Below are 26,304 nucleotides of genomic sequence, written 5' to 3'. Positions count from 1 at the left end.
TTTGAAGGTTATGTCTTGGTGCAGCTGACTCACTACTTCTGAACTTTAAAGCCACTTATTATGATCATTTGAGGAGTTTCTCCATAGATATAGGATACATCAGGACATCTGTTGTACCAGTGTCAGGACTTTATCTAACAGAGCTACACAAAGACTCTATGTGTTCTTGAGGATGCACACCAAATGGCAAAAGTCTTTGCCTAGAAGAATGGGTCTTGACACCTCTGAAGATTCTTGTGTTTATTAACATTCTGAGGTCTCTGTCTCATGGTATCTTGAAAGGCTTTTCTTCATTTGGCCCTGGTGGATCTTTTACCTTGAAGGCTATTCTGCTTCTCTGCCCGTAAAGACTCTTATTCAACCAGTAGTATCTCAGTTTAGATACCGTGAAACCTTTCTTAAACGTGTGCCTAAGAATATCCAGGGTAGCCCTTACCTGCGGTTTACAGAGGCCAGTTCTGTATGAGTCTCTCTGACAGATTAGGAGCTAGTTGAGAGCATAGACTATCCTCTTATTCATCTTTGTTTTTCCTCCACTAACATTCCCACCTGTGGGATTAGGAGACTGGGATTGGGGGGGCAGCACATGGTGAATGCCTAAAAATTTTGTTGATTTGAAGGTATATTTCACATTTAAGAAATAGAATGTATTTACTAAAAGAATACATAAGAAAATAGTATATTTTCTTAATTCTATGTTCTGTGTTAATGAGTACCTTGGTGAATACATAGTTTTGAAATCTGAGTAATATTCCCTTTCTCAGGGTCACTAATGACCTTCCAAGTGTTTCACTATGCAATTGTATCATTGGTCCCCATGTTGCCTGGGGCAAGTATTCTCAAAAGAGTATCAGTTGTACTTCATTGCATAAGTATCAATATTTGCCTTGTAGGGAACAGTTTCCCTAAAGAAGATGCATTTTGGAAAAAGTTAAGAAAGTTGACTCAGAAAATGGAAAGTTGGGGAATATGGTAGATTGCATTATCATTCAAAAAATATTTGTTGCACTTCCCTGGGAGAGGACTGAACTGTCTTACACATAAAGATTGACAGTGAGACTTGCTCTGGACAATGAAATGTGACGGGAAGTATGTGTGGCACCTCTTCCACAGTGTCCAGCTGTCTTCCAGATAGAGGAAGCTAAGTGACTATGGAGCACAAGAAAGAAAAAACAATCTTTGTTGTAAAGCTACTGAGATTTGAGGGGTCTTTTGCTACTACAACATGAGCCAGTCTATCCTGATGGAATCAAACAATTCCAAGTAGAGTGGATATAGTGACAAATATTTGGAGCATAGAATAGCAAATGACAAGTAAAGGCATAAGATTGCCATGAAACTGCAAACTAAGATCTGATTTTGAAGTTACTTCAGTAAAAATGTTGAAGTTGTGGGCTTCCCTGGTGGTGCAGTGGTTAAGAATCTGCCTGCCAATGCAGGGGACACGGGTTCAAGCTCTGGTCCGGGAAGATCCCACATGCCAAGGAGCATCTAAGCCCGTGCGCCACAACTACTGAGCCTGTGCTCTAGGGCCCGTGTGCCACAACTACTGAGCCCATGTGCCACAGCTACTGAAGCCCGTGTGCCTGGATACCGTGCTTCACAGCAAGAGAAGCCACCGCAATGAGAAGCCGGCACACTGCAGCAAAGAGTAGCCCCCACTCACCGCAACTAGAGAAAGCCCGTGCACAGTAGCAAAGACCCAACGCAGCCAAAATAAATAGATAAATAAATAAAATAAATTTATTAAAAAAATGTTGAAGTTGCTATGGGATTTCAAACTAATATTTAATAGAGTTACTGACTGTTTTGAGTATTAAACTTGCTAAAGAGTCACATAAATAAACCAAATATGCCTGCTTTCTTTCTCTCAGTACACAGATGCATTTATTAATAGACAGAGATGGTTTAGACGTTTAGCTAGGCATGACAGTATATGAAAAATACAGTACCTCACAAACTCTGCCTAGGGGTATGTACAGCTTACTAAGGAAGATCTTACCTTGGTAAATATTAATAATTATAACTTTAAAGAGGAAAGAAAATAAGAGGGTAATTACTTACACTTGGAGGGAAGAAAAAGAAAGGATTTATGGAAGATGTGGCATTTGACCAAGGCCTTGAAGTATGGTTAAAAGAAGACATTTCTTAAGGGGAGAAGAGTGGGTGTGAATCAGCAGAGGCAAGAAATATGAACAATTATTTTGAGGCAATGAGGATACTTCTTGGCTAGAAAATGTTATGCTTAATGCAGAGACATGGTGGAAAATAAAACTAATGTTAAATTGGGAAAACATTTTGGAGAATCTAAAATTCCCGGATGACTATTTTAACCTTTATGTGAAGCCTTAGAAGTTGTTGAATACGGGATGACTGTGCTTGTGAAACATATGGGGCCGGGGACCCAGAGGTGTTAAAGCCCAGGCAGGGCTCTGACTTGGTTCATGGGCACATCATGTCTATGGACATGTCCATGTCCATGTCCATAGACATGGAATGTACTATAAAACAACAGAGTGTATCAAATCTATGTCAGCAGAAGCTTTATTTCATAGAGGTGTTGGAAAACTTGGTTAGTTGTTTGTGGAACAAAAACCAACAACATGCATGTTCACTTCATATCAAATTGCCAACCCTCAAAATAAGTTTGTGGTTAGCTCTCTATTGTGAACTTATCTAAACCTAAAAACAGGTTTTAAAAATCACAGGGAAAAAAATAAAATGGATAGACTCAACTACATAAAAAACTTGTTTTTATATGTCCCCCACTTTACCCAATTCAGGTTTTTAAACAAATAACTGGGAAAATGCTTGCAGAGGATACAAGCAAGTATTAGTATTAAAAGAACTTTAATGAATAGGTAAAAACAGTAAGAGGAACAAAAAAATGGGAAAAATGAATGCATACTGTAATTAGATTATTTATAAAGTTAAAATCAGGGGAAAAACAAACATTTAGGAAGTGATCAATTAAAGAAAGTGATTGAAAGGACACATTTTCCCAAGGAAATTAACAAAAGTTATTTTTAAGAAATATTATGGGGCTTCCCTGGTGGCACAGTGGTTGAGAGTCCGCCTGCCGATGCAGGGGACATGGGTTCGTGCCCCGGCCCGGGAAGATCCCACATGCCGCGGAGCGGCTAGGCCCGTAAGCCATGGCCACTGAGCCTGCGTGTACGGAGCCTGTGTTCCGCAATGGGAAAGACCACAACAGTGAGAGGCCCACGTACCACAAAAAAAAAAAAAAAAGAAAAGAAAAGAAATATTATGCAATATTGTTATGTTTACAAAATGAGATAGGCACTTCTATAAAGTACTCATAGTGGCATGTATGCTTGTGTGGTTCTTTTGCAAAGCAATTTGGGAATATGTATCAAAAGCCTTCGACCTTGGCTTAGCAATTCCTCTTTTGGCACATTCATCCTAAGGCAGTAAGTTTAAACATAATGAAAGGACTCTGCTCAAAGGTATCCCTAAGAATATTACTTACGTTTTGTAAAAATGGCAGTACCCTAAATTTATTGCATTCAGGAAAATGTATTTATAAACTATAGAATACATGTGTATGTATTTGATGGAAAATTAGGAGAACTTTAAAATTGTATTTATAAGTAATTTGTAATAAGGATGAAAGTGTTTATGCTATGGTGACAATACAATATATGCATTTGATCAGAGTTATATAAAAGAAACTATACACACACAGGCACATAAAAGATTGGAGGAAATTTCCAGATTGTCAGCTTTTAAATGCTGGGTCCATTAGGCGATTTCTTTTCTCCTTTATATAATTTGGCTGAAAATGTGGTTGATGCTAAAGTAAGAGCCTAGAGGTTAAAGTCTTTCATCTACTACGTAGAACAGTCATACGAATGAATCAGACTGGAAAAGGTATAGAATATAGGGACAAAACCAGAAAGGGATGTGGAGTAAAGTCAGGAAAATGCATATACTTTGAGGCAGGAGGAGAACAGGAGCCTGTCAGGCTTGGAGTAGGAGGAAGACAAGAAAAGTGAGGCCTCCTGAAGCTTTGGGTGGAAGAATTTCAGGAACAGAGCACCACCCATGAGTGAAGGCAGGAGGGGAGGAGGCAAGGAAGTTGATGATTAGAGAAGGTTGACTTTCCAGCGACCTCAATTGAGTCCAGAAAATTAAGAGCTGAGAAGTTTGAAACTGATAAAGTGGGCTGTTGAAATGGACAGGAGGAAATGGAAGCCACACTTGCCTTGCTCCAAGAAAAACAAAATCAAACAGAAAAGGCAAATATATAGCTATAGGTGGCATAAGCAGTGGACTTTTTTCTCTGCACTGGCAGTGGTGGTGGGGTTCAAGGCTGTCTAAGTGGGATGTGCACATCAGGAGGTTAGCACTGGGATTCAAATACAGGAAAGCAGACTGGGTGCTTCTCCTCAGCTCTCCTTGATGCCTTTCCTGTGGTTGGAGCAGAGCATCTCAGAGTATACTCCTGCCCTCTGTGCCTCTCCAGCTCTCGGGTGGGGGTCCCTGAGCTATCCCAGGTGTTCCAAGGTCAGTGCCTCAAACATCTGTGCACTGTTGCTCTAGATGGACTGACAGGGGATGACTGATAAAAACCATTTTGCTCAGTAAAGCCTTGAGCCAAATCTCCCCTATCTACAATGGAGAAGAAGGGGACCATTAGTTGAAAACTAAATGAGATATTTGGCACTATTCTGTGTTCTAAGCTAAAGCCTTCCCCCAAAGTTTTCTCAGGGACAGTTCTCAGCTGAGTATTTAACCTTAGAAGAGTATCCTCGTCATGACCTCATACATAGACTGAAAATCATTCCTCTCCCAAGTTCTTGATGGGTACCATTAGGCGCACGGAGGCAGATTACATGGTTGTGGACCACCCCTCCGTTCTGGACTTTTCAAATGCATGCTGTTGACCCCTAGAAGTCAAAGCAAACTCTTTGCTGTGTCTGATCTCCAGTGTAACTCCTGTCTGTTTACTATAGGTGCCTACCCTCGGCTCTCACTGAGCTTTCGGTTGAAGAGAAACATTGGATACTTCATTCTCCAGACCTACATGCCCTCTATCCTAATTACAATTCTCTCATGGGTGTCCTTCTGGATCAATTATGATGCATCTGCGGCTAGAGTTGCCCTTGGTATGTGCTATTTTTAAATGATACCTAAAATGTAAAGTCACCATATCATTACAATATTAAGGGAGTTCAAAGACTATAGTTCAACTACAATTTTTTGACATCATGACACCAGTCTTGCCCATATAGTCACTTTTTATCTTGAAACACTAATTTCATGCATGATTCTCTTGATGTGTTAATTTAATTATAAGGCTCAAATGTGAATTTTCATGCCTATGAAAGGGAAAATATGCTTGCCGAATATTTGCATAATAAAACTATTTTTGACACTAATTTTAAAGCAAGGATTAACATCTCCTGTTCAAAATTATTCTATGGCCCAGAAAGAAGACTTGATTAATTGTGTGCATTCTTTTTTAAGTTAGAAAAACAGTCAAATGTTATACCATATAATTGGAATTACACAAATTAATGAGCATTAAAATGTGATATTAAATTCTGAGTGGTTCCCAAGAACTCTAGTGATCTCTTCTGGCCATTGGTCACTTGACAAATGGATTATTAGCTGATGTACAATATACATTTTATGTTCCAGTGTGATTTCTAATATTTTTTAATTATTAAGGGAAGGCTTATATTTTCAGAAAAATTATTTTCTACTGAACTAATTATTATGAAACTGCATGGACAAAATAATTATTTAAATACATTTGAGGTAAGTACTGAGCTTTTAGAGCTGAAGAGCAATTGTCCAGTTTATCCCTTCTTTGGGTAGGGTTGAATTTAATTCCTGGGAGTGAAGTCATCAATAATACCTTTCAAAACTGATGGGAAAGAATTACAACACATCTGCTGGTAAGCCTGCAGAGACGCATAAGAATTCAGGGATCTGGTTGTCCCTCTTTCTTACTTTTTCTATTTACCATCTCTTCCCAGGAATATAAGTTGCTTAGCATCATGCTTCCAGGAGAATGTGTGTACATGTGTGTAAGTGGACGTCTGGTTTAGACGCAAAGACAGGTGACTCTCACTGATTCAAGATTAGATTTCTTTTCTCATGAAATAACATTTAACAGTGACTTATTTTTTTCTAATGAAATAACATTTAACAGTGACTTAAGAAACTTAGGTAGTTACCTCTGAAGTATTAGGTGAATGTAAAAACACTTTGAGCAGAATAAGGTATCAAAAAATCAGAAGTGCTGTTAATCTATTTCTGATGGGCTTGGTAAAGGAAAAATCTCTCGAAAAAACCTTCAGGATTTTTTACCACCTGCAGAGGTTACCCTGTAACATCAGTCCTTTCTGTAGGTTTTGCCTTTTTTGTTATGTTACTAGATTGCTCTTTGTTAAACTATTTTCTCTTCTCACCTGGAAAATTCACAGCTAAAATGAATTTGCTAGGGCAGATCCAAATTTTGTGGAGCTGCTAGCTTATACAACTTCAGGAGCTCTCTTTAAGGAAAAGAATATAAAATACTTAAATACAGAATTTCCGGAAGCCCTCCCGAGCCTGTAAGAGGCCTGTATTAGAGAAGATCAGAAGCTGAAGCTTCCTGAGCTTCCAGGGAATCTGCCTCAGAGACTCTGTTATTTTTGAGATAATTAGAGAAATATGAGTACCAAAGAACCAGAATTATCTGGCATCATCAGAAGAGAGGTGTACTGAAAATGCAAATTTCTCAATTTTCTGGATGATCCAAATTCTATAGCTCCTAAATTGTAAACATCGTCTTCCACAATATTAAATAGATAATCTATCTGGAGTGGATTAGAGTCAACATAGCCTCATTACAGCATATGAAAGTAGACTCCACTTTTTCTTGTCAACTCAGTATTGTTACTATAAACCTCAATCATGCTTCTGGGATGTTTTCATGTTCATGAAAACATGAACATGCTTCATGTTTTGCTGGGACAGAGGAGTGGTCTGTCCAGACTGGCTAAGGCGTTACCACTGGAGGTGTGCAGGTTCTGATGGATATCAGAAGTCTGGGAGGCAGAATTGAAGGCATTTGCCAGTGTTGGGGTGGACCTGAGGCCTGGAGGTCGAGAAGGCAGCTGGGATCTCCAGGCTGCAGTGTCTGGCCAGATTGATGTCCAGCAGGTCCCGCTCTCAGTGTGGGACCCCAGTCCTCTCACTCCTTGTCTCCCAGCTTCTGCATAAGACATGGTCTCTGAGCCTGGGCCTGCAGGACTTGGGAAGTGACAGCACGGCAACTCCAATTGGTTAAGGAAAAGTGTATCATCGGGTAATGAACCCTAAATAACAGCAACAACAACAACAATCATTAAGGCTGAAACTTACCAAATACTCAGATTCTAAGTTCTGTGCAAGGTCATTGGAAAGTGGTTACCTGATCCATGGTGCAGAAGATCCATAGCATGGTAGGCAGGGTTATCGTTCCCATTTTACAGAGAAGGGAGTGAGGTGCAGAGAAGCTACATAACTGGTGCAAAGTCAGATAATATTAAGTGTCAGAAGAAAGATTTTAATCCAGTTTGTCTGACTTCAGGGCCCTTAACCACTACACGTGATTTCTAGAGTGTCAATAGACAATACACAGAAGGGTTCTTTGGTCTATTACATTGTAAAAATGATGGATTTTTTTAAAAGCTCAGCAAGAATTATTATTAACCATTCTTTAAGGAATCTCTCAGAACCTTTAAGATGCTAATGTGCTCAGTGCCTCTTGGAGAGGATATAGCCATGGTTTGGGGGGCTTTGACTGGAGAACTCCCCCTCCCCCAGCTCACTTCATGTGTCTTGTCATGAACTACACCCTTTGAAATATTTAGAGTGCTGTTTGCCTTCATCCTGAATGATTGCACAGTGGTGAGTTCTCCCCACTTCTAAATGAGGTCTGAGAGGTGTGGGTCTGCACAGAAGGGTGCTCAGTGAAGACCTCCTTGGCATGTCCCTCCAGCTCAGGGCACTGTTAGACCTGGAATTGTCAGGGGTTGTCTCCTCTGAGAAGGGAAACGCTGGTTCTTCACCCAGTTGTGCTGCACAGATGCTCTGTGTGCTTCAGGATCTTATGCTTCTTCTGCCCAGGATCTGACCCCCACATCCGTTGAACTGTTAGTGTTAGAAGCCGCCAGACTACAAAGTTGGGAGTTGTAATTACATGGTCATCCTCAAAAATCCTGAAGTCCACTTATCAGTGAATAATAGTATTGGTCCTTCTGAAAGTGAAAATTTACACTAAAGTAATTTAAGTCACATTATTTAGGTCACAAAGAAGAAAAATTAAATATCTTTTGATTAAATGATATAAATTATATTTTTATTTCACAACCTTCTTTATAAATGCAGTTTTTCAAGCATAATATTTCCTTAATATAAATGAGAAATAATTTGAGGCTAATAGTTAGCAAGACAACAGCTTGGTAAATGTATGAAGAACACAGAAGGCACCACTCAGTCTCCCATTCTGCCTTTGGATGGGGTCCCCTTTAGAGATTAGAAGTTCAAAGAGAGGCTGCCGGATCTGGGTCTCCTGCCAAGAAACTGGAGGCTACCAGAAAATGTATTTTTCTGTGATGCTGATAATGATAACATCTGTTGTTGGCGAGTGTTAACAATGCCAGTTACTGTTATCCCATCACCGTGGTGTTTAGACTTCACAACACATTTAGACAACAGTTGTGGACCTATCAAGCTCATTCAGGTCCTGCTGCTGGTACGTGGTGGAGCAGGGCTTTTGGCCTGCGCCATGTGGTTCTACTATCCAGGCCGTGAACCACCGCATCCACCACTCTCCACAGTTATCTTGATAGGAAGGAAAATGATACAAAGAATTAGAGAATGCATGGCCTTTCAAGCTAAGAGGTCATGTGATCCCAAGCTGGAAAGCCAGGGAACACTCACCACAAAACCTTACTCTTAAGGGACTCCTTGAGCTGGCACTGATGGGCCTGAAGCCAGCGTCCTTGCCCATTTTCCTCGCCTTTGCCAGGCTGAGTTCTCGTTGACATGTGCTGGCCGTCCCTGTTTTGTGTTACTTTAGCCCATTTTCTGGGGACATCTGCTGAGGCCTATGTTATACACATCCACTCAGAATAATCAACTGGAGAGCCAAAGCAACGACTAAAGCAGAGCACTTTCCAAAGTCCATTTGGAAAGAAAAAAATAAGTTGTGGCAACAACATTACAAAATTTTTGAATAATAGTGAGAACAGCTAATTTTGTAGCATCTGCATGGTGTTTTTGCACTTCCTTGTAAACTATAATTATCCCATTGCCATTTTCAAATCTTAAAAGTCCCCAGGTACACCTGAATTTTATGTTAAAGGCGAGTCTTAAAATATCCTGACATCTTTGACTTCCATATATTCATCGTCAGCTCTTGTTTGCAGTCAGACATGAAAATAGGTTCTCTGCTCCTCGCTTCCCTCATCTCCTGCTAACAGCAGCTCAGCATGTGTGGGATGGAAGCCTGGGCTCTCTTCCCTCTTCTCCAGGTAGTCACTAGTGAGGGGAGCCCTACACTCTGGCACTCATCCAAGAATGGGATGGGAGTCCAGAGGGCATCAGACTAAAACGCTTAACAAACCCAGCCCCTTCCCCGGAGAATTGAGTGGGGGTCCAGTGGGGTCAGAGAAGTGGTCTGGTGGGACCATGTGTCTGGGTGGTCAGCCTCTTGGGCTTGCACCGCCTGCTGGTCTAGGGGACATCATTGGTTTTCTGGGTTACTACGGCTGAAGGACCATGACTGAAGCTCTCACCTTGCAAGTCTCCTTGAGAGAAGTCCTCATGTGGCAATGACCCTCTCCTTTGGGTCCTGGAAGACACATGAGTAATCACATTCCATGGTACCAGTCAAATGGGTAGAAAAGAGTTGGCTCTTTGGAGCTGCCTTACTTTTTTGAGACTTCTTAATATTTCAAAAGTACTGTCTCAAAGAGAGCAAGTCAGCTGCAGTAATGCCCGTGCCACTGAGAAGTGAGTGATGCAGTTCATTCCCACACATGTAGCTTCATTCAGCTCAGCAGCTCTGGTCATGTCATGAGCCAATGGGTCCCCTGCTCTCTGTGGCTTCAGATCATCCCATATGGAATCTTTATACACCAAGAACATGCCCACTGCTATGGGAGAATTACAAAATATGGTCCTTACATGTTTTTAGAGACTAAACTGAGCTCCCTTAGGGAAAAATGGTATTTTTCACCTGATACTATCTAAAGAATACAAAATAATGACATTTAACAAAAAAAAAAAATACCAACAGAGATCTGGCCACTTGCCCCAGAGCATGGTAAGATCCTATACTTTGGGTAAAATCTTAGCCCTTGCCCACAGCCAACATGTGCTGCACAGCTTATTAGCCTCTTTCTTAGCTGGGGTGGGAAGTTGCTATGTGAGGTAATCTGTTCTCCGGAGCTACACTCGAACATTCCCTCTCTGAGCTAAGGACTGGTTCCCGTCCTTAGCAGCTTTAAGTCATTGCCTCATTCCCCTTGCTTTAAGGCCTTGTGGTAAGAATCATTTTCTTCACTAGTGGCCACACATGGCCTTCCTAGATTCCCCAGATTCATTTTCTTCCCAGAAGCTTCTCACCCAGACACTTAGTGTTTTATGATAAATTCCAGGTTTATTTTCATTTCTTACAGCTTTCATGCAGGGCAGCCTCTGCCTTGCCCCCAACCCCTCTCCATCCACCTCCGTCCACGGGCCAGGTGCAGTGGGAGGCGCCTCCCAGGTGGCGCAGGGAGGGAAGAGATGTTAACTCCCCAGCCTGAGGTGTGACCTGCCGCCCAAACTGTGTGTTCTATATTCTGTAGTGTTTCGATCACCCAACAATATTCAACCGTGATTTTCAACTACTTCACACTGTTTGAGAAAATAAAGCAGGAAAGTGAAAAGTGAGGAACTGAGCGGTGGACCTGCAGCCTCTCACGCTCCCATTTCTTTTACAGGGATCACCACCGTGCTGACCATGACGACCATCAACACACATCTTCGGGAGACGTTGCCCAAAATCCCCTATGTCAAAGCCATTGACATGTACCTCATGGGCTGCTTTGTCTTTGTGTTTCTGGCCCTTCTGGAGTATGCCTTTGTCAACTACATTTTCTTTGGAAGAGGCCCTCAAAGGCAGAAGAAGCTTGCGGAAAAGACCGCCAAGGCAAAGAATGACCGTTCAAAGGGTGACAGCAACCGGGTAGGCCTCTCGGCCTCGGCCGCCCCCACTCTGCCTTTCCCAGACCTGCAGACCCCGTGGCATCATGGCCTTTGAGTAGGAGTGATGCAGGCTGGCTTGTTGATTGTAGCCTGAAAGGTGGCGTCTGCAAGTCACTGAATTTTATAGAAAAGCAAAATTGGTGCAGAAGTTGGAGAAGCCAAAAGCTTGCCAGTTTCCTGTGAAAAGAAAAGGAAAGATATAGGAATGAATGGATCTCTGGGGTGTGGGGCCCAAACTTGACAGTCAAAAGCATTTTCAACAATGTTGCAGTTTTCCTTCAGTGGTCAAATTACAAATGTGATAGCCAGCATGCTGTTGTTCTTTGCACAGTGTGGACAGCCCCCTCTCTCATCTGCCCTGGTTCAGGGTCCCTAGTGCAGGGCAGGAGCAGTGCACTGTCCCAGGGCTCTCGTGCATCTGCCCTGGCCCAGCCCTGCTGGCTGTGTTCTGCAAAATGCCAGGCAAGCAGCCCAGGACAGCAGCGGCCAATCAGGGAGCTGCTCTAGGACCCATGGACTCTGAACCCAGAGAGAGGGCACCAATCAGGTCCCTCTCCAGCCCTCCTCATCTCACGCTTACATCCTTCCAATTACAAACTTTGCAGTTAGATGTCATTTCGGTTTATTTTTTTAATAAAAGGAATATGTTATTGCAATTATAAATACTATTTTAGTGAAAGCACATTGTCGTTTCTATAAAATTTTTATCTTTATCCTTTTACCTCTTGCATCCCTTCAAGTCCTCAAAAATATACCTCCACCCGTTTACATACTGGGCTTGTTCCTATATTTCTTCACTTTTAAATTCTTCTTACTAAACATACTTATTTCTCAAGCTCGTGAGGTTTCCTTGTTCTTTCTGGTGTTCTTGGTGCATTGCCGGCCCAAGCCTCTCCCAGGGGTGCAGAAGCTCCCTGGAGAAGTGCTGTGCCTGTGGCCCACCAGTGGCCCAGAATAGGTCCCTGGATGTTCATGAATGAATGAAGGTAAATGGCTATAAATGGCTCCTATCCTTTCAGCAACACATAAATAGACTTGGTCAGAGAAACTAGGATCTGTGAATAAAATCAGGCTTCCACAGGCAACATGACCCTGAATTTCTTACTGGAAACTATACTTAGCACCATACTGGTGTGTTTCTAAATTAGTCCACATCCTATTATGCATACACAGTATACTTTGGTAATACTGTTTCCAAGGAAACTAGAATTCATCACATCATTATTTTTTCCATTACACAGACACGCAGACACATACAATGCTGTTTTTCCAAATTCCCTCATAATTTAAACAGATTTATATTTTATTTCCTTTCTTCTAAATGACACTCTTTAGAAAGGTTAAATTGTTTTGCTACAGAAATATCTTTTTGAGTGTGAAGCTTAAAATTTAAAACAAAAGGAAACAAAATCCCCCAAATCGCTAAATCCACAGACGAAATTAAGCAGAATGTAGAAATAATATATTATAAATCAGATGCAGAGGAAAATTCATGAGTCCATTTTTACTGTTTGCTTTTCTGAAAATTTGTATCTGTTTTCCCAGCAGTTTTCTTAAAGCCTTTGCATGTTCATATTTTTAAAAATCTGTAATTGTAGACATCAGCTCAGACATACAAATGCATGTATGCTAGTTTTAAATGCATATTTGATGCTCTTAAAGGTAAGCATTAAAAGCTGTTGCTGACTAGATGGCAAACAGGCACATGAAAAGATGCTCAACATCACTAATTATTAGAGAAACACAAATCAAAACTAAGAGTTATCACCTCATACTGGTCAGAATGGCCATCATCAAAAAATCTACAAACAACAAATGCTGGAGAGGGTGTGGAGAAAAGGGAACCCCGCTACACTGCTAGTGGGAATGTAAATTGGTACAGCCACTATGATGAACAGTATGGAGGTTCCTTAAGAAACCAAAAATAGAGTTACCATATGATTCTGCAATCCCACTCCTGGGCATATATTTGGAAAAGATGAAAACTCTAATTCGAAAAGATACATGCACCCAAGTGTTCATAGCAGCTATATTCACAATGGCCAAAACATGAAAACAACCCAAGTGCCTGTCGACAGATGAATGGATAAAGATGTGGTACATATATACAATGCAATATTACTCAGTCATAAAAAAGAATGAAATAATGCCATTTGCAGCAACATGGATGGACCCAAGAGTATCATACTAAGTGAAGTAAATCAAACAGATAAAGTCAAATATCATATCATTTATATGTGGAATCTAAAAAAAAAAAAGATGATAAAATGATCATATTTCCAAAATAGAAATAGACTCACAAACATAGAAAAGAAACGTACAGATACCAAAGGGGAAAGTGGGGGGAGGGATAAATTGGGAATTTGGGATTAACAGATACACACTAATATATGTAAAATAAATAAACCACCAGGACCCTGTATAGCACAGGGAACTATATTCAATAGCTTGTAATAACATATAATGGAAAAGAGTGTATGTATATACATATATATGTGTATATATATATAAAACTGAATCACTTCGCTATCTAACTGAAACATTGTAAATCAACTGTACTTCAATTTTAAAATATTGTTGCTGACCACACCTAAGAATTTAGTGATAATTTTAAAGTAGAAATGCACCTCCCAAAAGTTCATATCACATGATCCGAATGAATTAAAGAATAAAAAATTTAATGCAAAACAGAAATGGCACTATGCAGAGGCCAACAGTTTCAAGAGTTCTTTGTAATTACAATTATTCACTCATTCATTTTCAGTGATATCTCTTGGGATTGTTTATCAGTATGGCCAGCAATGGCCTCAAGGAGCCCCTCTGTCATAGTTGGGAGCCAAGAGGCTCGGGGGCTGAAGCTTTTCTTGGACTGATGGACACTGGGTGACAGCAAGGACTTGTACTGTCATTGTCTTTGCTTGTGTCCTGTAAGAGATCTCAGGGTGGTGTCCTCAGGAGCTCTGCAGGCCACCAACGTGACCATGACGCTATTGAACCTAATGTTGGACCATGAGTAGATTTTCCTTAAATTTAGTGATTAAACTCTATTTTAAATTAGTGGCAGTGTTCACATAGTCACTTAGTTTATCCTCAGATCAGTGGTGCAATGAAAATCCTGACCTTAATTTATTTGTGCTTAACCTCTGTTTGTTCCTGAGTTGTTTCTATACCCAAGAGTTAGTCTTTGGTTGTAATGCATGTATTATGGTTACAAGCCTTGTGATATTTTGCAAGTTGACCAAGCGGTATTTGAATTTCATGAAGTGGCAGAAAGTCTTGCCAAGGAATCAGAGCTGCAGGCTTGACATCATTCCTCTTACTAAAGAGCAAGATTTCATTTCTCACATGATAAATAGTTCCTTATTTTCCTGAAACTAGAGTATTTTACTCATTTTGAAGATTGAAGGTTAGTAGAGAATGAGACGTCAACAGTGTGCCAATCTGGTGACAGATTCATGGAAAAAGTGAAAATCCCTCTAGGATGCATTCCACATGAGATGTTTTTCATCTCTGAATGTTTCTGCCTGTCCAAGTTTTGAAGTGGGAAGAAAAACTACATTGAAATCAATGAATCTAATTATAGTAGATATGAGACAAACTCCTCAAAATAAGTAGCATTCATGAAATGCTTCAGAAATTACAAGTCATCACTGTCATTCTATACAGGACATTTTTACAATCCCATCTGTTTTAAGATTTAAATTCTAGATGATAGGAAAAGATTAGCATCTCTTCTGGAAATATTTGTTTAAAATGTTTGGTTTCTAAGATTTAAAAGATTTTAGTAACCCTTTAATTCTTGCAGAAAAAAATACCTTCTAGTAGTTTCAGTGTAAATTTTCTACACACTGGTTCACGTTTAAATGAAAACTATGCAAATGTAAAACTATGTCAAAAGCAGCCAAACTAATTTACTCTAAATTCTTATTAATTCCATGTATATGTTCAAGTTCCTTTTGACATGATTGTTCCATTGTAGCTGTTCACCCCACTCTGAAATGGAGCGATGCAACCATATTGGTTCTCAAACAGCTTTGAGGCAGCCACCGGTGTCAGAGCACCCTGGCACCCCAACTTTGTAAACATTGACAACATCAGGTTCAGCTTCCCTCAGGGTGGGTTTCCTTCACTGGAATCCAAGAGTGCAGACTTAGACCCACCCTCCGAAGTTCTTTTCCAAATGCACAAAACTGGCCACAAGTGATAAGGGAAGACAGGATACTGATTCTTACAGATTTGTCATTAAATCTTGAAAAATCAACTCAGCATCCAGTTGACCTTACTTCTTATGTTTTTTTCACTCTCCCTGTGGGCTTCCTGAAATCACCATACACCTTATTATCTCTTTGCCTTTGATTCCCTCTTCCCAGAATCCCTCTCTTTTTTGTCCACATCTCCCCTCCTTCAAGACCTAACCCAGATGCTCTTCTCTATGATGTTTTCCTGATTTTGTCTACCACTTGTTCCCATCCTGCCTCTGACAATCCCCACTCCAAGCAGGTGGACTTGTCCCTGTTCTTCTAACCTCCAGGGCACATGCTCTGTGCTTCGGAGATAGATAGCAGGTCACATTTCATGTGGCCACTGTGCCTTCTGTCCTAGACAGCATCCCATTCTTTGCATCTACCAAAAGGTGGACACTGGGGCTGGATGTGGTAAGTGCTCAGGGAATGTGTGTCCATGAATGAGTAGTGTTTGTCATCTGTTTGGTTCCACTGAAGCCACATGTTTTCTCACTCTTCTAGTGGGAAGGGGGGGAAGGTTCATAAATGTACCTTTTTTTTTTTCTAATTAGAACTATATCTTTTTTAAAAAATTTTATTGACGTATAGTTGATTTACAATATCGTGTAAGTTTCAGGTATACTGTACAGTGATTCAGTTATACATGCAAATATGAATGTATACATACATAAGAATCTTTTCCAGATTCTTTTCCCTTATAGGTTATTACTTCACGCTACTATGTATAAAATACATAAACATACCTTTAAAGCCAGGTGAAATTCTGCGTCATTAGAACCATCAAAGTTCTACCTAATAAACGTATCACAGAATACTCCTTTCCTTCTTTAATAGTAGACATTCCTTTATTGGTATTTTGTTCTACAAAGTCATTCCTCATAATCCCCTAGATTTTGATAAAAGGAGATTTGCATATTATGGCATTTTTGATAACTAGAAAAGAGATGGAATTGTTGGCATGTATTTTAAAATGTGCTTTAAGGGCAATAGGCAGTACCTTCTAAAATGCATTTGCTGATTATTTGAAGCTCTCACCTGTTCCACCCCTTGAGGGCAAGGACCTTCTCTTACTCCTCCGTGCATTTCAGTAAAGGCCAGCTAATCTGCCCATCACCCTCACCTCCTTGTTGCCTTAGGGCCAACTGCCCACAACTTCCGAAGCAGGTCCAGACCACCCCCTTCTTAGGGAAGGTGATGTCTTCCGGTGGCCCCAGCACACCCCCAGTTCCTAGGTGGTTTCTACGGAGGACATGCTACTGCCCAGTCCCTTGCTGGCCTTTCCTTTGCTGTCTCCTCCTGTTTCAGCCACACCTTCATTTACCTGTTGGGCTGCTCCTCCCACATGACTCAGCTCCAAAGCACCGGATGGATGCCTCACTGATCCCCCAAACAGGAAAATAGACTTTTTGTTGTAAGGATTTTACTGCCAATCATTCCAGGGAGAGACGATGAAAAGAACAGATACAGAACACAAGTCCTTACAAAGGTCTACTATTCCTGGTACTTCTGAGATACAAGCCCCATTAGAATTTTAACCTCCATTTTAGAATAAAAAAATAATAAAACTTTAATTTTCTTCTGGCAGTGCTCTGCTCCTTCCCCAAGAATGGGTCTCCATGAAAAGCCTTCTCCCTAATACGAATGGTATTATCTTGGTCTATTCGTGTCTCCCGGCACCCCCAGGTGGGCTGTCTTCCATTCTCAGGAGACCGTAGACCACAGTCCATCCCACCTTGGCCCTTCTCATTCATCACGCAGGAACATTGAGCCCAACCCAGGCTAACGTGGGCCAGCTGCTTCACCCTGAGTCCACATTGCGAGTATTTCTTCAGGGAGCTCGGGAAGGGCCAGGAGGCTGGGTGGGAGTAGGGTGATGAGTAACTCTCTCTCCACTCCTTTCCCACCTTCTTAACTGCAGAGATGCAGAAATGACCAGGTGGTGGTGAAGCATTGCTGAGTGTCCTGCGTGGTCTAGAGGAAATGCTGGGATGGGTTTCAGTGGCTGGCGGGGAGCAGTTACCACCTCCTGGCATTTCGCTCCCAGACTGCCCTCAAGGAACAGAGACCAGTGCGGTGCACACCAACTAGGGTCTGTCTCTTCACTTTCTCCCTTCAAATCCATCATTTATTCTTTATTCTGCCACTTAAGTTGGGTTTCAGAAATGTGTCACTATTTCACTTAGAAATCACTTTTATTTCTCATTACCTAAAGGGTAAAGGTGAAATTCCTTTAATGGCTTGACTCTCATCTGCTTCCCATTCATCACCAGGTTTTCTTTCCTGTAATGATAAGGTGATAGGTAGATGCTGACAGGGATGAGAATGACAGTCACCTCCTCTATCTCCAGCTGAGCATGGGCCAGGAGTTGAGCGTGTGCATCCATTCTCTCCAGGACTTGAGTCCCACTAGTTTGCCCTTCTCAAAATACTTCAGCCACTCTTCAAGGCTTTGTATGTATGTTTTTCTGGCTTTTTGCCTGAGAAATTTCTACTCATTCTTGAGGCCCAGTTCAAATTCATCGCCCCTCTGAAATCTTCCCTTTTGTGTCCTGTAGTAGTTTTGATTACAGCCACACAAACTTAACACTTAAAACAACACCCAAATGTTATCCCACAGTTGGGTCAGTCAGAAGTCTGGGTATACTGGGGCCAACTCAGTGGGTACCATGGTTCCTTGTGGTTGTAGGACTGAGGTCCCCATTGCCTTGCTGGCTGTTGGCCAGGGCCCATCTTTTCTCCTAGAGGCTGCCCCTTTCTTCTCAGGCCTTCCCTGAAGTTCTCAATCAAGGGTGAATCCAGTCCTCATGCTTCAAATTCTCCTGGCTTTCAATTTCTGCCACATCTTTCAGACGTTCTCTTCTGCTTCGAGCTGGAGAAAGTTCTCTGCTTTTAAGGTCTCATGTGATTAGATTGGGCCCACTTGGATAATCTAGGCTACTCTATTTTAAGGTCCATGACCTTAATTATGTTTGCAAAGTCCCTTTTGCATAACATACTCAAAGGTCTGAGGAGAAAGGGGTGACATCCTGATGACCACACCTTTCCTTCCCCAAGCGTAATTGAGTGGTATTCTCAAACCAAGGGGGGGTGGGGAGGGCACCTCTGAGTCTTTTTTTGTGCCTTTGTGCCAGAGCCTGAGTGGCCCCAGGATGTTGGCAGCCCTTCCTGTGTCTAGACAACCTTGGTGTCTGGGGCCATCCTACCTGCAGTCCAAGCACCACTCAGAGATCTGCACGGGCCCCTACTCTTCGTTGGGAGTCTTCTCTCCCAACCTCACCTCCTGTACATCTACCTTAAGGCCTAGCCTCAGGCATGCTCCATGAAAGTTTAGTGGCAGACCAAAAAGTAATCATTGGCGTCATCATGAAAGGTCTGAAGCTGTATTTAGCACAGAATAAAATGTTATTTTAAAGTTTGGCTCCGATGTAAGAAAGGACTTTAGCCTATCTTAAATATAGCTCTTAAAAAGGAGGTCTCCTGCCAGGAGCGGAATTGAGTGGGGAGATCGTATTTGGGTGGGGGTCTTTATCTAATCCACCAAGGTCATTAGGTGTGTCCATTCATCACAGTACTCGCTTGTTTCTTCATGGTAATTTGGATATTTTTGTACCATCAGAAAAGGAGACAAATCAGCTTCCAAAGAAGAATGGGAGAGTATAGTTTCTATCCAGTGTATAGTTGTGAAAAATGGTTATAATACCTGTTAACATCTTGAAAGACATTTGTACTTTAATTTTGTCTTCAATAAGGACTTGTACCCATAATGTGGAATTTCAATTTGAAAAGGGCCCCCTTATTTTATCTAATTTTCTACATGAGAATTTTTAAATCAAGGAAATCAAAACTCTAACCTGCAGTTAAGCCCACAAAATGACACTTTCCACTAAACTAGAGTGCTGGCTTTGACAGATGTGCAATTTCTCATACTATATGTGACATGGCTGCATGACGTAAGTCTGTCCTGGGTTTGTATGTAGAAATTAGGTTTATTGGCATGCTATGCTAGCTGTCTAACAATGTGTGTTTTCTTCCAATTAGGTGGATGCTCATGGAAATATTCTGTTAACATCGCTAGAGGTTCACAATGAAATGAATGAGGTCACAGGTGGCATTGGTGATACCAGGAATTCAGCAATATCCTTTGACAACTCAGGAATCCAGTACAGGAAACAGAGCATGCCTCGGGAAGGGCATGGGCGACACATGGGGGACAGAAGCATCCCGCACAAGAAGACCCATCTACGGAGGAGGTCTTCACAGCTCAAAATTAAAATCCCTGATCTAACCGATGTGAATGCCATAGACAGATGGTCCCGGATCGTGTTTCCATTCACTTTTTCTCTTTTCAACTTAGTTTACTGGCTGTACTATGTTAACTGAGTGACTGTACTTGATTTTTCAAAGACTTCATTTAACACTGAGTGAAATATTACTCTGCCTGTCAAGTTTTTATACCTGTACACACACAGACCACACACACACACAGACACACACATATATACATACGCAATTGTATATATATGTGAACTTTCTCAGCATATATATAAAATACACGTGTATATGAGGATGTATGTGTATATGTTTATACACACAGGTGTAAGTACCCATGTGTATGTCAAACAAATACACATACATGTATACATTTTGCAGCTATGGACAATTTAACACAGGATGCATATTAAAGAAAGTCATAGTTTTTTCTTTTTTAATTGAAAGGGACAAGCATCGTCTAAATATTAAGCCTTGAGAATGAGGGCGCGAAACACAATATCATCCCAAAATGTGTCTTTTACTATCATTAGTTAGATGTTTTAGTTTAAAAATCAGGAAGAAACTTAGTTATTCTTCGAAAACTCATACAGTGGTATTGCTAGTTTAAAACCAGTCACACTTCATACCCTCTCTTTCAGTTTATTAAGTGAAGGCTTTTTGGCTTTCTTGGCAATGGGATTTGTTTTCGTGGGGCAGACTTTTTCTGTACGGTTCCATGGGTGGGGTGAGCCTCTGGTATGCGCTCACCTGTTTCTTAAACATAGGTAGAGCCCACATTGATGTCTGCACGTCCATCTTTTGAAAGCCCATCGGGGATGGATGGCATCTCATTGTAAGTACTCTGCTGTACAGTGTATTTCTCTGCTCACTTGGAGTGGATCCAGCTTCCGCATCATGTGGGACACGGCAGCACATTTTGGCAAAGTTGAGTTGACATTTCAGTTAGTGAACACGTGCTCTACATCTCTTATGGATTTCTAGGCCTGGTATCTAACGGAAAGCTTAGACGTCTCAGGTTATTTGTTACTCTAAAGTAAAACCATCTAGGATGAATTTCCCCCTTGTCTTTAAGTTATCAATCACTCATAACATTGTATGTTAATATCAAATATATTTGCATAATATGCATATATATGTATATTTACCAAGATTTTCTTTCTTACTCTTGCTATCATGGCAGCATGCAATGTCATATTTTCTTTCTGTGATGTAACTACTTTCTGTTCTCTAGAATTAAGATCGAAACGAAAAACATTTCTGTTCAATTTCAGAAACCAAGAAACATCCTCATGCCTTTATTTCTATATCTGACATATTTCACAAGCACATCCAACTACTCCTAGTGTAACTAGGATGCTGCAGGAACACGACCAGTCCACACCATGCATCACCCAGGGACCCATGACCGTTCTCTTGAGGCAAAGGAGAGCAACATGACAACAAACACAGTCACTTTTGGTTCCTTCTGATCCACAGCCTCATCAGTATTTGGACTTTTTAAAGCTCGTAGAAACAAGACAAGGTGCACCGGTTTCATAGATGCAACCTTAACTTACTATTTAGATGAGATCTTTCTAAAGAAAAAAAAAAGAGATGATATATTTTTTGTAAACAATATTTCTATCACAGGCATCCATAAACTGAAATGACTACAGTTGTGCAAACAGATGTCACAGTGAAGTTAAGCATTTGGAGAAACAAAAAAGCAAAATATTCAGGAAAGAACTGCTAAATTAATACTTTATCCCAAAATGCCACATATGCCTCACCCTCTCTGTTCTATCCAAAACCAATGACCAGAGTCTCGCCCAGTATTCTCAGAGCTGACCCCAGTTTTCCCCACTGGTAGGGGTACCACCCTCCTTGCGGGTGTATGTGCTGTGGGCTATCCCCAGCAGCTGACCACTACTTGATTTACCTTGGTGGCTGATGACAACCTTTAATTTGTAAGAGTTTGTAACAGGTCAAACCCACCATCAGGTAGTACACAGACCACAAAGTCTCATGCTAGAAGCAGTGACCAATTTTTATACCCTTTCCCCTCTTTCATTCTTATCTTTTTTCAGCATCTTCTCCCAACCACTGCTCTCTGGTTTTACTTTTATCTGGAGAGTAGCCAGTGACTTCTTGTTCCTTGGCTTTTTTCTGACAATTTTTTTTCATGGGTAACAATGGGGGAATCCTAAAAGTTAAACAGATTGGGAAAAACCTTGTAAGTGGCCTTATCATTGTTAACATGTTAAAGAAAAAAAAAAAAAGGACATTGTGAAGACCTTATCCCTTTCAATACTTCAGGTATCTTCTTCTGTATCAGTGATTCAAGGAGTGAGCTCCACATGCAGAAGAGGGACCCCAAAATGCAAATGAACATGGACAAAAGTGTCAACGGTTGATTTAAATGTACAATTTATATATTCAGAACTGTGACATTAATTCTTTCTGGGAGAAAAGTGATTCAAAATGTTTTTGATGCATAGTTAAGGTACCCAACTGTCAGAAGCAGAGACCCCGTGGGGCTCAGAAGAACTGCAGTCTACGTCCCAAGATTTTCTGGATATAAATTTGCATGGTATAGTCATAATAGCTTTTGAGCTTTTTATATGCATTTGGCACCGAGACTGGGATCCACAACTTTGTAGACACTACAATGACGTTAAACATAATAGCTATACTATAAATAGTGTTTGTAACTACACACACACGCGTGCACACACACACAATTACATACATATATTCTGTAAAAAAAAAAAAAGACTTTTTGAGATCCTTGGGTATGTGTTTGCTTTACTCCATTTTAGAAGAAAATTACTCTTCTTCTAATAAAATTATTTTATAGCTTCTCCATTTTTAAAAGCTGTGAGAAATGTTGAGAAGCAGAACTCTGTGCTGCCAGAAGAGAGTCGAGGTTGGCTCTCTGTTCTATTACAATGCCCTTTCATTACTGCACAGCAGTTCCTGGAGCCAGTGAGTGTGGTGTATTGATAAATCTGAACGTGGACCCCTGGCATAATGTGAGGTGGTTGTTACCCTCGTCCAGACCTCTTGAGTAAGGAGAGAAAAGTTGAAATTGGAATCTAATGGTATCTCTTTCTCAACAACTGAACGTAATAAAAAGTTGATTTTCTACATAGCCCTGTCTTTCCAAAATGCTTCACAGGGGCTCAAAGCATACAGAAGAATCTTGTTATGTTTGTTATTACCCATATTCGAATATAAGTATATTCAAGACAATCCCAGAGCCCTACTACATAAAATCCCGACAGAGAAGGATGGATAACACAGAGTAATCTTTAAAACAAGTATTGTTCTTGTTCACCAGCCCCAGGACTGTAGGGGGTTTCACTGTCTATACCATGACCCACTCGTTTTCCTCTGATCTAAGTGACCTCAGTGTATATCATGATAATGTTCCTGTCCCATGTATATGTGTAGTACCATGTGTTTCTAGTGCCAGCACCCAGAACTTTGGACATGTTCAGTCGTTGACATCAAGACACTTCTCACCGTCCAGCTATGGGATTAACGTTTTCACCAAGGAGATCATCCTCTCAGAGGTGATGCCAAGCACGTGGGGACTGGTTTTAAGGGGACAGGCATACTGCAGCTGGAGGTGTTCATTTTCAGCATCTCATAGATAATCCCATTGGTGTTTGTCCCACAATAGTGTCTTCTAAAAAAGAGGATGTGTCCAACTTTGAATCTCCTGGCTTGAAATGATAAACCATCCCATAATTCTTAATTTAGCTCTCCATCTGAAAACCAGTTCATATTTAGGGCCATTTTAATGTAAGCAAAACTGAACAATCAGTGAAATATTTTGTTACTTGTGGAATAGAGTCCAGCTCTCACCTTACATGGGCTATTGGTCAGGGCAACATTGAATCGTGGAGCAAAGAGCTGCCCAGGTGGATTAAATTTTCCCAGGACACAACTAGTGTGCCTTGGATTGATTATTACCTCTTCTACTGCATTGAAAGGTGCCATGTTTTCCTGAAATTCCCAGCACCTGGGTAAATAGCAGCCTCCCAGAGAGTGACTCATGTACCATGCCTCTCCCTAGGGCAAGCCCCAGAAACAATTTTGTCATTCTTGTCTCATATTTCTACTTCATGAGTCAGTGAGTGTGTTCAAGGTAAGTACAGGATTATTCTAATAGGAATAGGCGATTGCTGTCATGATCAATTCCCGCATTGATTTCATTTCATTGTAAAGATCAATTAAAACCCAATTTTGCTTAAGCACATTGATGTAATTTTTTTGGTATTATTTGACATGAAAAAAACAGCAAAACTGAGTGATAGATACAATATGAAACTTGTTGATGAATGACTTCAAATTTATTAAAAAAGGACTAACTGACTTCAATGTGAAGGCTGATTTTTTTCCCCTTGTCTATTTTCAAACTAGTGTGATTATTTTAATTCTAGGTATTTTTAGTCATACATTCCCATTTCAATTATGCCGAAAGTAAAAAGAAATAAGCTCAAAACTGACTGTATGAGACCAATTTGAACCATGACATTTTTTTAAAATTGTGATTTATTCTGAACATCAAAGGACAACTAGACACAGAGATCCACCTTGCTCCTCTCTTCAAAAAAGTGATTTCAGAGAGAATTATTTCTATATTAAAGGCCAGGAAACTAACCTACCAATAAGCTCTGGCACAGGTGGTGTTGGTCCCTACTCTTTAGCTTTTCAGGACTAAAAAGCAATTTCCCTTGTTTCCTCTCCAGTGGGAAAGTAACAAGCAGTGTCTCTGAGTGAGTGAGTGAATGAATGAATGAAGATGCTCAGACACCTCAAACCATACAGAACTTTTACTGACACACATTTCTAGGCCCCTGAAATGCTGCTGGCTCACGTGTATATGCTATATATAAAAGGAAAGTGTCCCACAGCCAGCTAGGGTTTAATAGAGGCTTAGCTTCCAATGTGCCTACTCTAAACAAAATAATACAGTCTTTGGTAATTCTTTACATGCCACGTTTTCATTTTTTAACCTATGGACAGGTTTTTTACCTCCCTCGTCTACTTTGGGACCCTGACATGGACATATTTCACACTAATTCTCTGTCTAGGACTGGCACTTCACAGTAGGCACATTTCTCACTTCATGAGGCTACAACACTATTCATTCAGATGCCAAGTTTAAATTACCAATAACTGCAGAAAAAAGGAATTTTGATCAAATTTCTTAAAGTTTCTTTTAAAAGCATCTCACTTTTGGTTGTCAAAGAAAGCCTCACTGAATGCAAGGTCCACCCAGAATCCACTTACTCCTGGTCCGCGTGGCTGCCACGGGCCACGTACACATTTGGCACCATTTCACAATTCTTTCCTACCTCCTCTTACCAGCTTCTAAAGGAGAGGGAATGTCATAAAGTGTCATAAAATGTCCCTTTGAATGGGAAAACTATTCTTCAGGGAAGATTAACTCTTTGGAACCTGTGACATTTGGCCCCTTATAGGACTAAAGCAGCAATGGTTATCAATTGAGGCACTCCTGGCATTAGAGGGACTCACATTCCATGGCCCTTGCCTTTTATATAAATAGGTTCCACTTAGAATCCATAGGCAAGCAATGTAAAGGGAACCTGTAAGAAAAATGCAGTCCACAAAAATGGCTGACTTTAAAACACGTCTGCTGCGGGTGTGGGTGTGGGTGTATGTGTGTGCATCTTGAAACCAAATAGGAAACTAGTTAGTGGCCCTGGTAGCCATTGATTGCAAGAAAATATCTTGCAATGCATTTCTGATTTCCCTAGGGTCCAGCTTGACTCTCCATTCTTGAGGTAAATGTGGTCACATCCCATCCTTCCACGCATTTCCCTTTCCCTTTTCTCATGCCCTATCTTCTTTTTTTGTTAGTTCGGGTTTTTGGGGAATTTCTCCTTTGAAAATTAAAAAGTGATTTTGATTACCTGTTGCTTTCAGAGCAATTGAGACCTTGATGTTAGCACTTCCAGTTCCTTTCCTGAAATAGAAGAATCAACTGTTCCTCTTGCATGTTGAAGCATTAGCTGTGCACAATCATTCACTTGTCAAGCCTTGAAATGCTGTATTATAGGCCATGTTTATCTCCTATCTTCTGTTAACTGTAACTATATTTTTACATTATCAAGGTCAAAAACATTTACATTCTGCCTACAATCATAAGATTTTACTGTTTAACATTATGTTTATAGAGTGATTCTAAACTCTATAAGTAATAAACTCTATAGGTTGAAATGAACCTCTATAGGTTGTAATGAACATCTCACATCATTGAGTAAGTACAGTTCAAGGTTTAGTATTTCAGTTGAATGTATTAAGATACATATTAGAAGAAGGAAAAAACAGAACTCCTATAGTTAAGAGTTTTTCTGCCTGGAAAGTGTGATCAGTTGAGGATATATGAAAAGAGAGATGTCATCTCTTACTGCTTCATGGAGGTTGAGAACTTTTACATTCAGCACTGTGACTGTACTTCAGCCTTCAGTATTTTACTTATAAATTATTCTAAAAGTTGAAAAATATTGAAAAACTTTGATGT

At 40.6% G+C, this 26,304-nt stretch overlaps 1 protein-coding gene across 3 annotated transcripts in view; it reads left to right on the top strand.

Moving 5' to 3' along the window:
* GABRB3 (gamma-aminobutyric acid type A receptor subunit beta3) overlaps positions 1-19,877 on the top strand; it is a 219,012-nt gene extending 199,135 nt beyond the window's left edge. For 2 of the 3 annotated variants that reach the window (XM_060170407.1, XM_060170398.1), the window contains exons 7-9: positions 4,977-5,129; positions 10,989-11,233; positions 19,536-19,877. In XM_060170407.1, coding sequence (XP_060026390.1) covers positions 4,977-5,129; positions 10,989-11,233; positions 19,536-19,877 — 740 coding nt within the window. Of the gene's footprint in view, positions 1-4,976; positions 5,130-10,988; positions 11,234-13,869; positions 13,890-19,535 lie in introns of all 3 variants that reach the window. The other variant, XM_060170414.1, reaches the window with a different exon arrangement.
* Positions 19,878-26,304: the final 6,427 nt, after the last annotated feature.

This window comes from Lagenorhynchus albirostris, chromosome 1, assembly GCF_949774975.1.
Source record: "Lagenorhynchus albirostris chromosome 1, mLagAlb1.1, whole genome shotgun sequence".
In the NCBI taxonomy this organism is placed as follows: domain Eukaryota; kingdom Metazoa; phylum Chordata; class Mammalia; order Artiodactyla; family Delphinidae; genus Lagenorhynchus; species Lagenorhynchus albirostris.
This window is presented reverse-complemented; position numbering and strand designations above follow the sequence as displayed.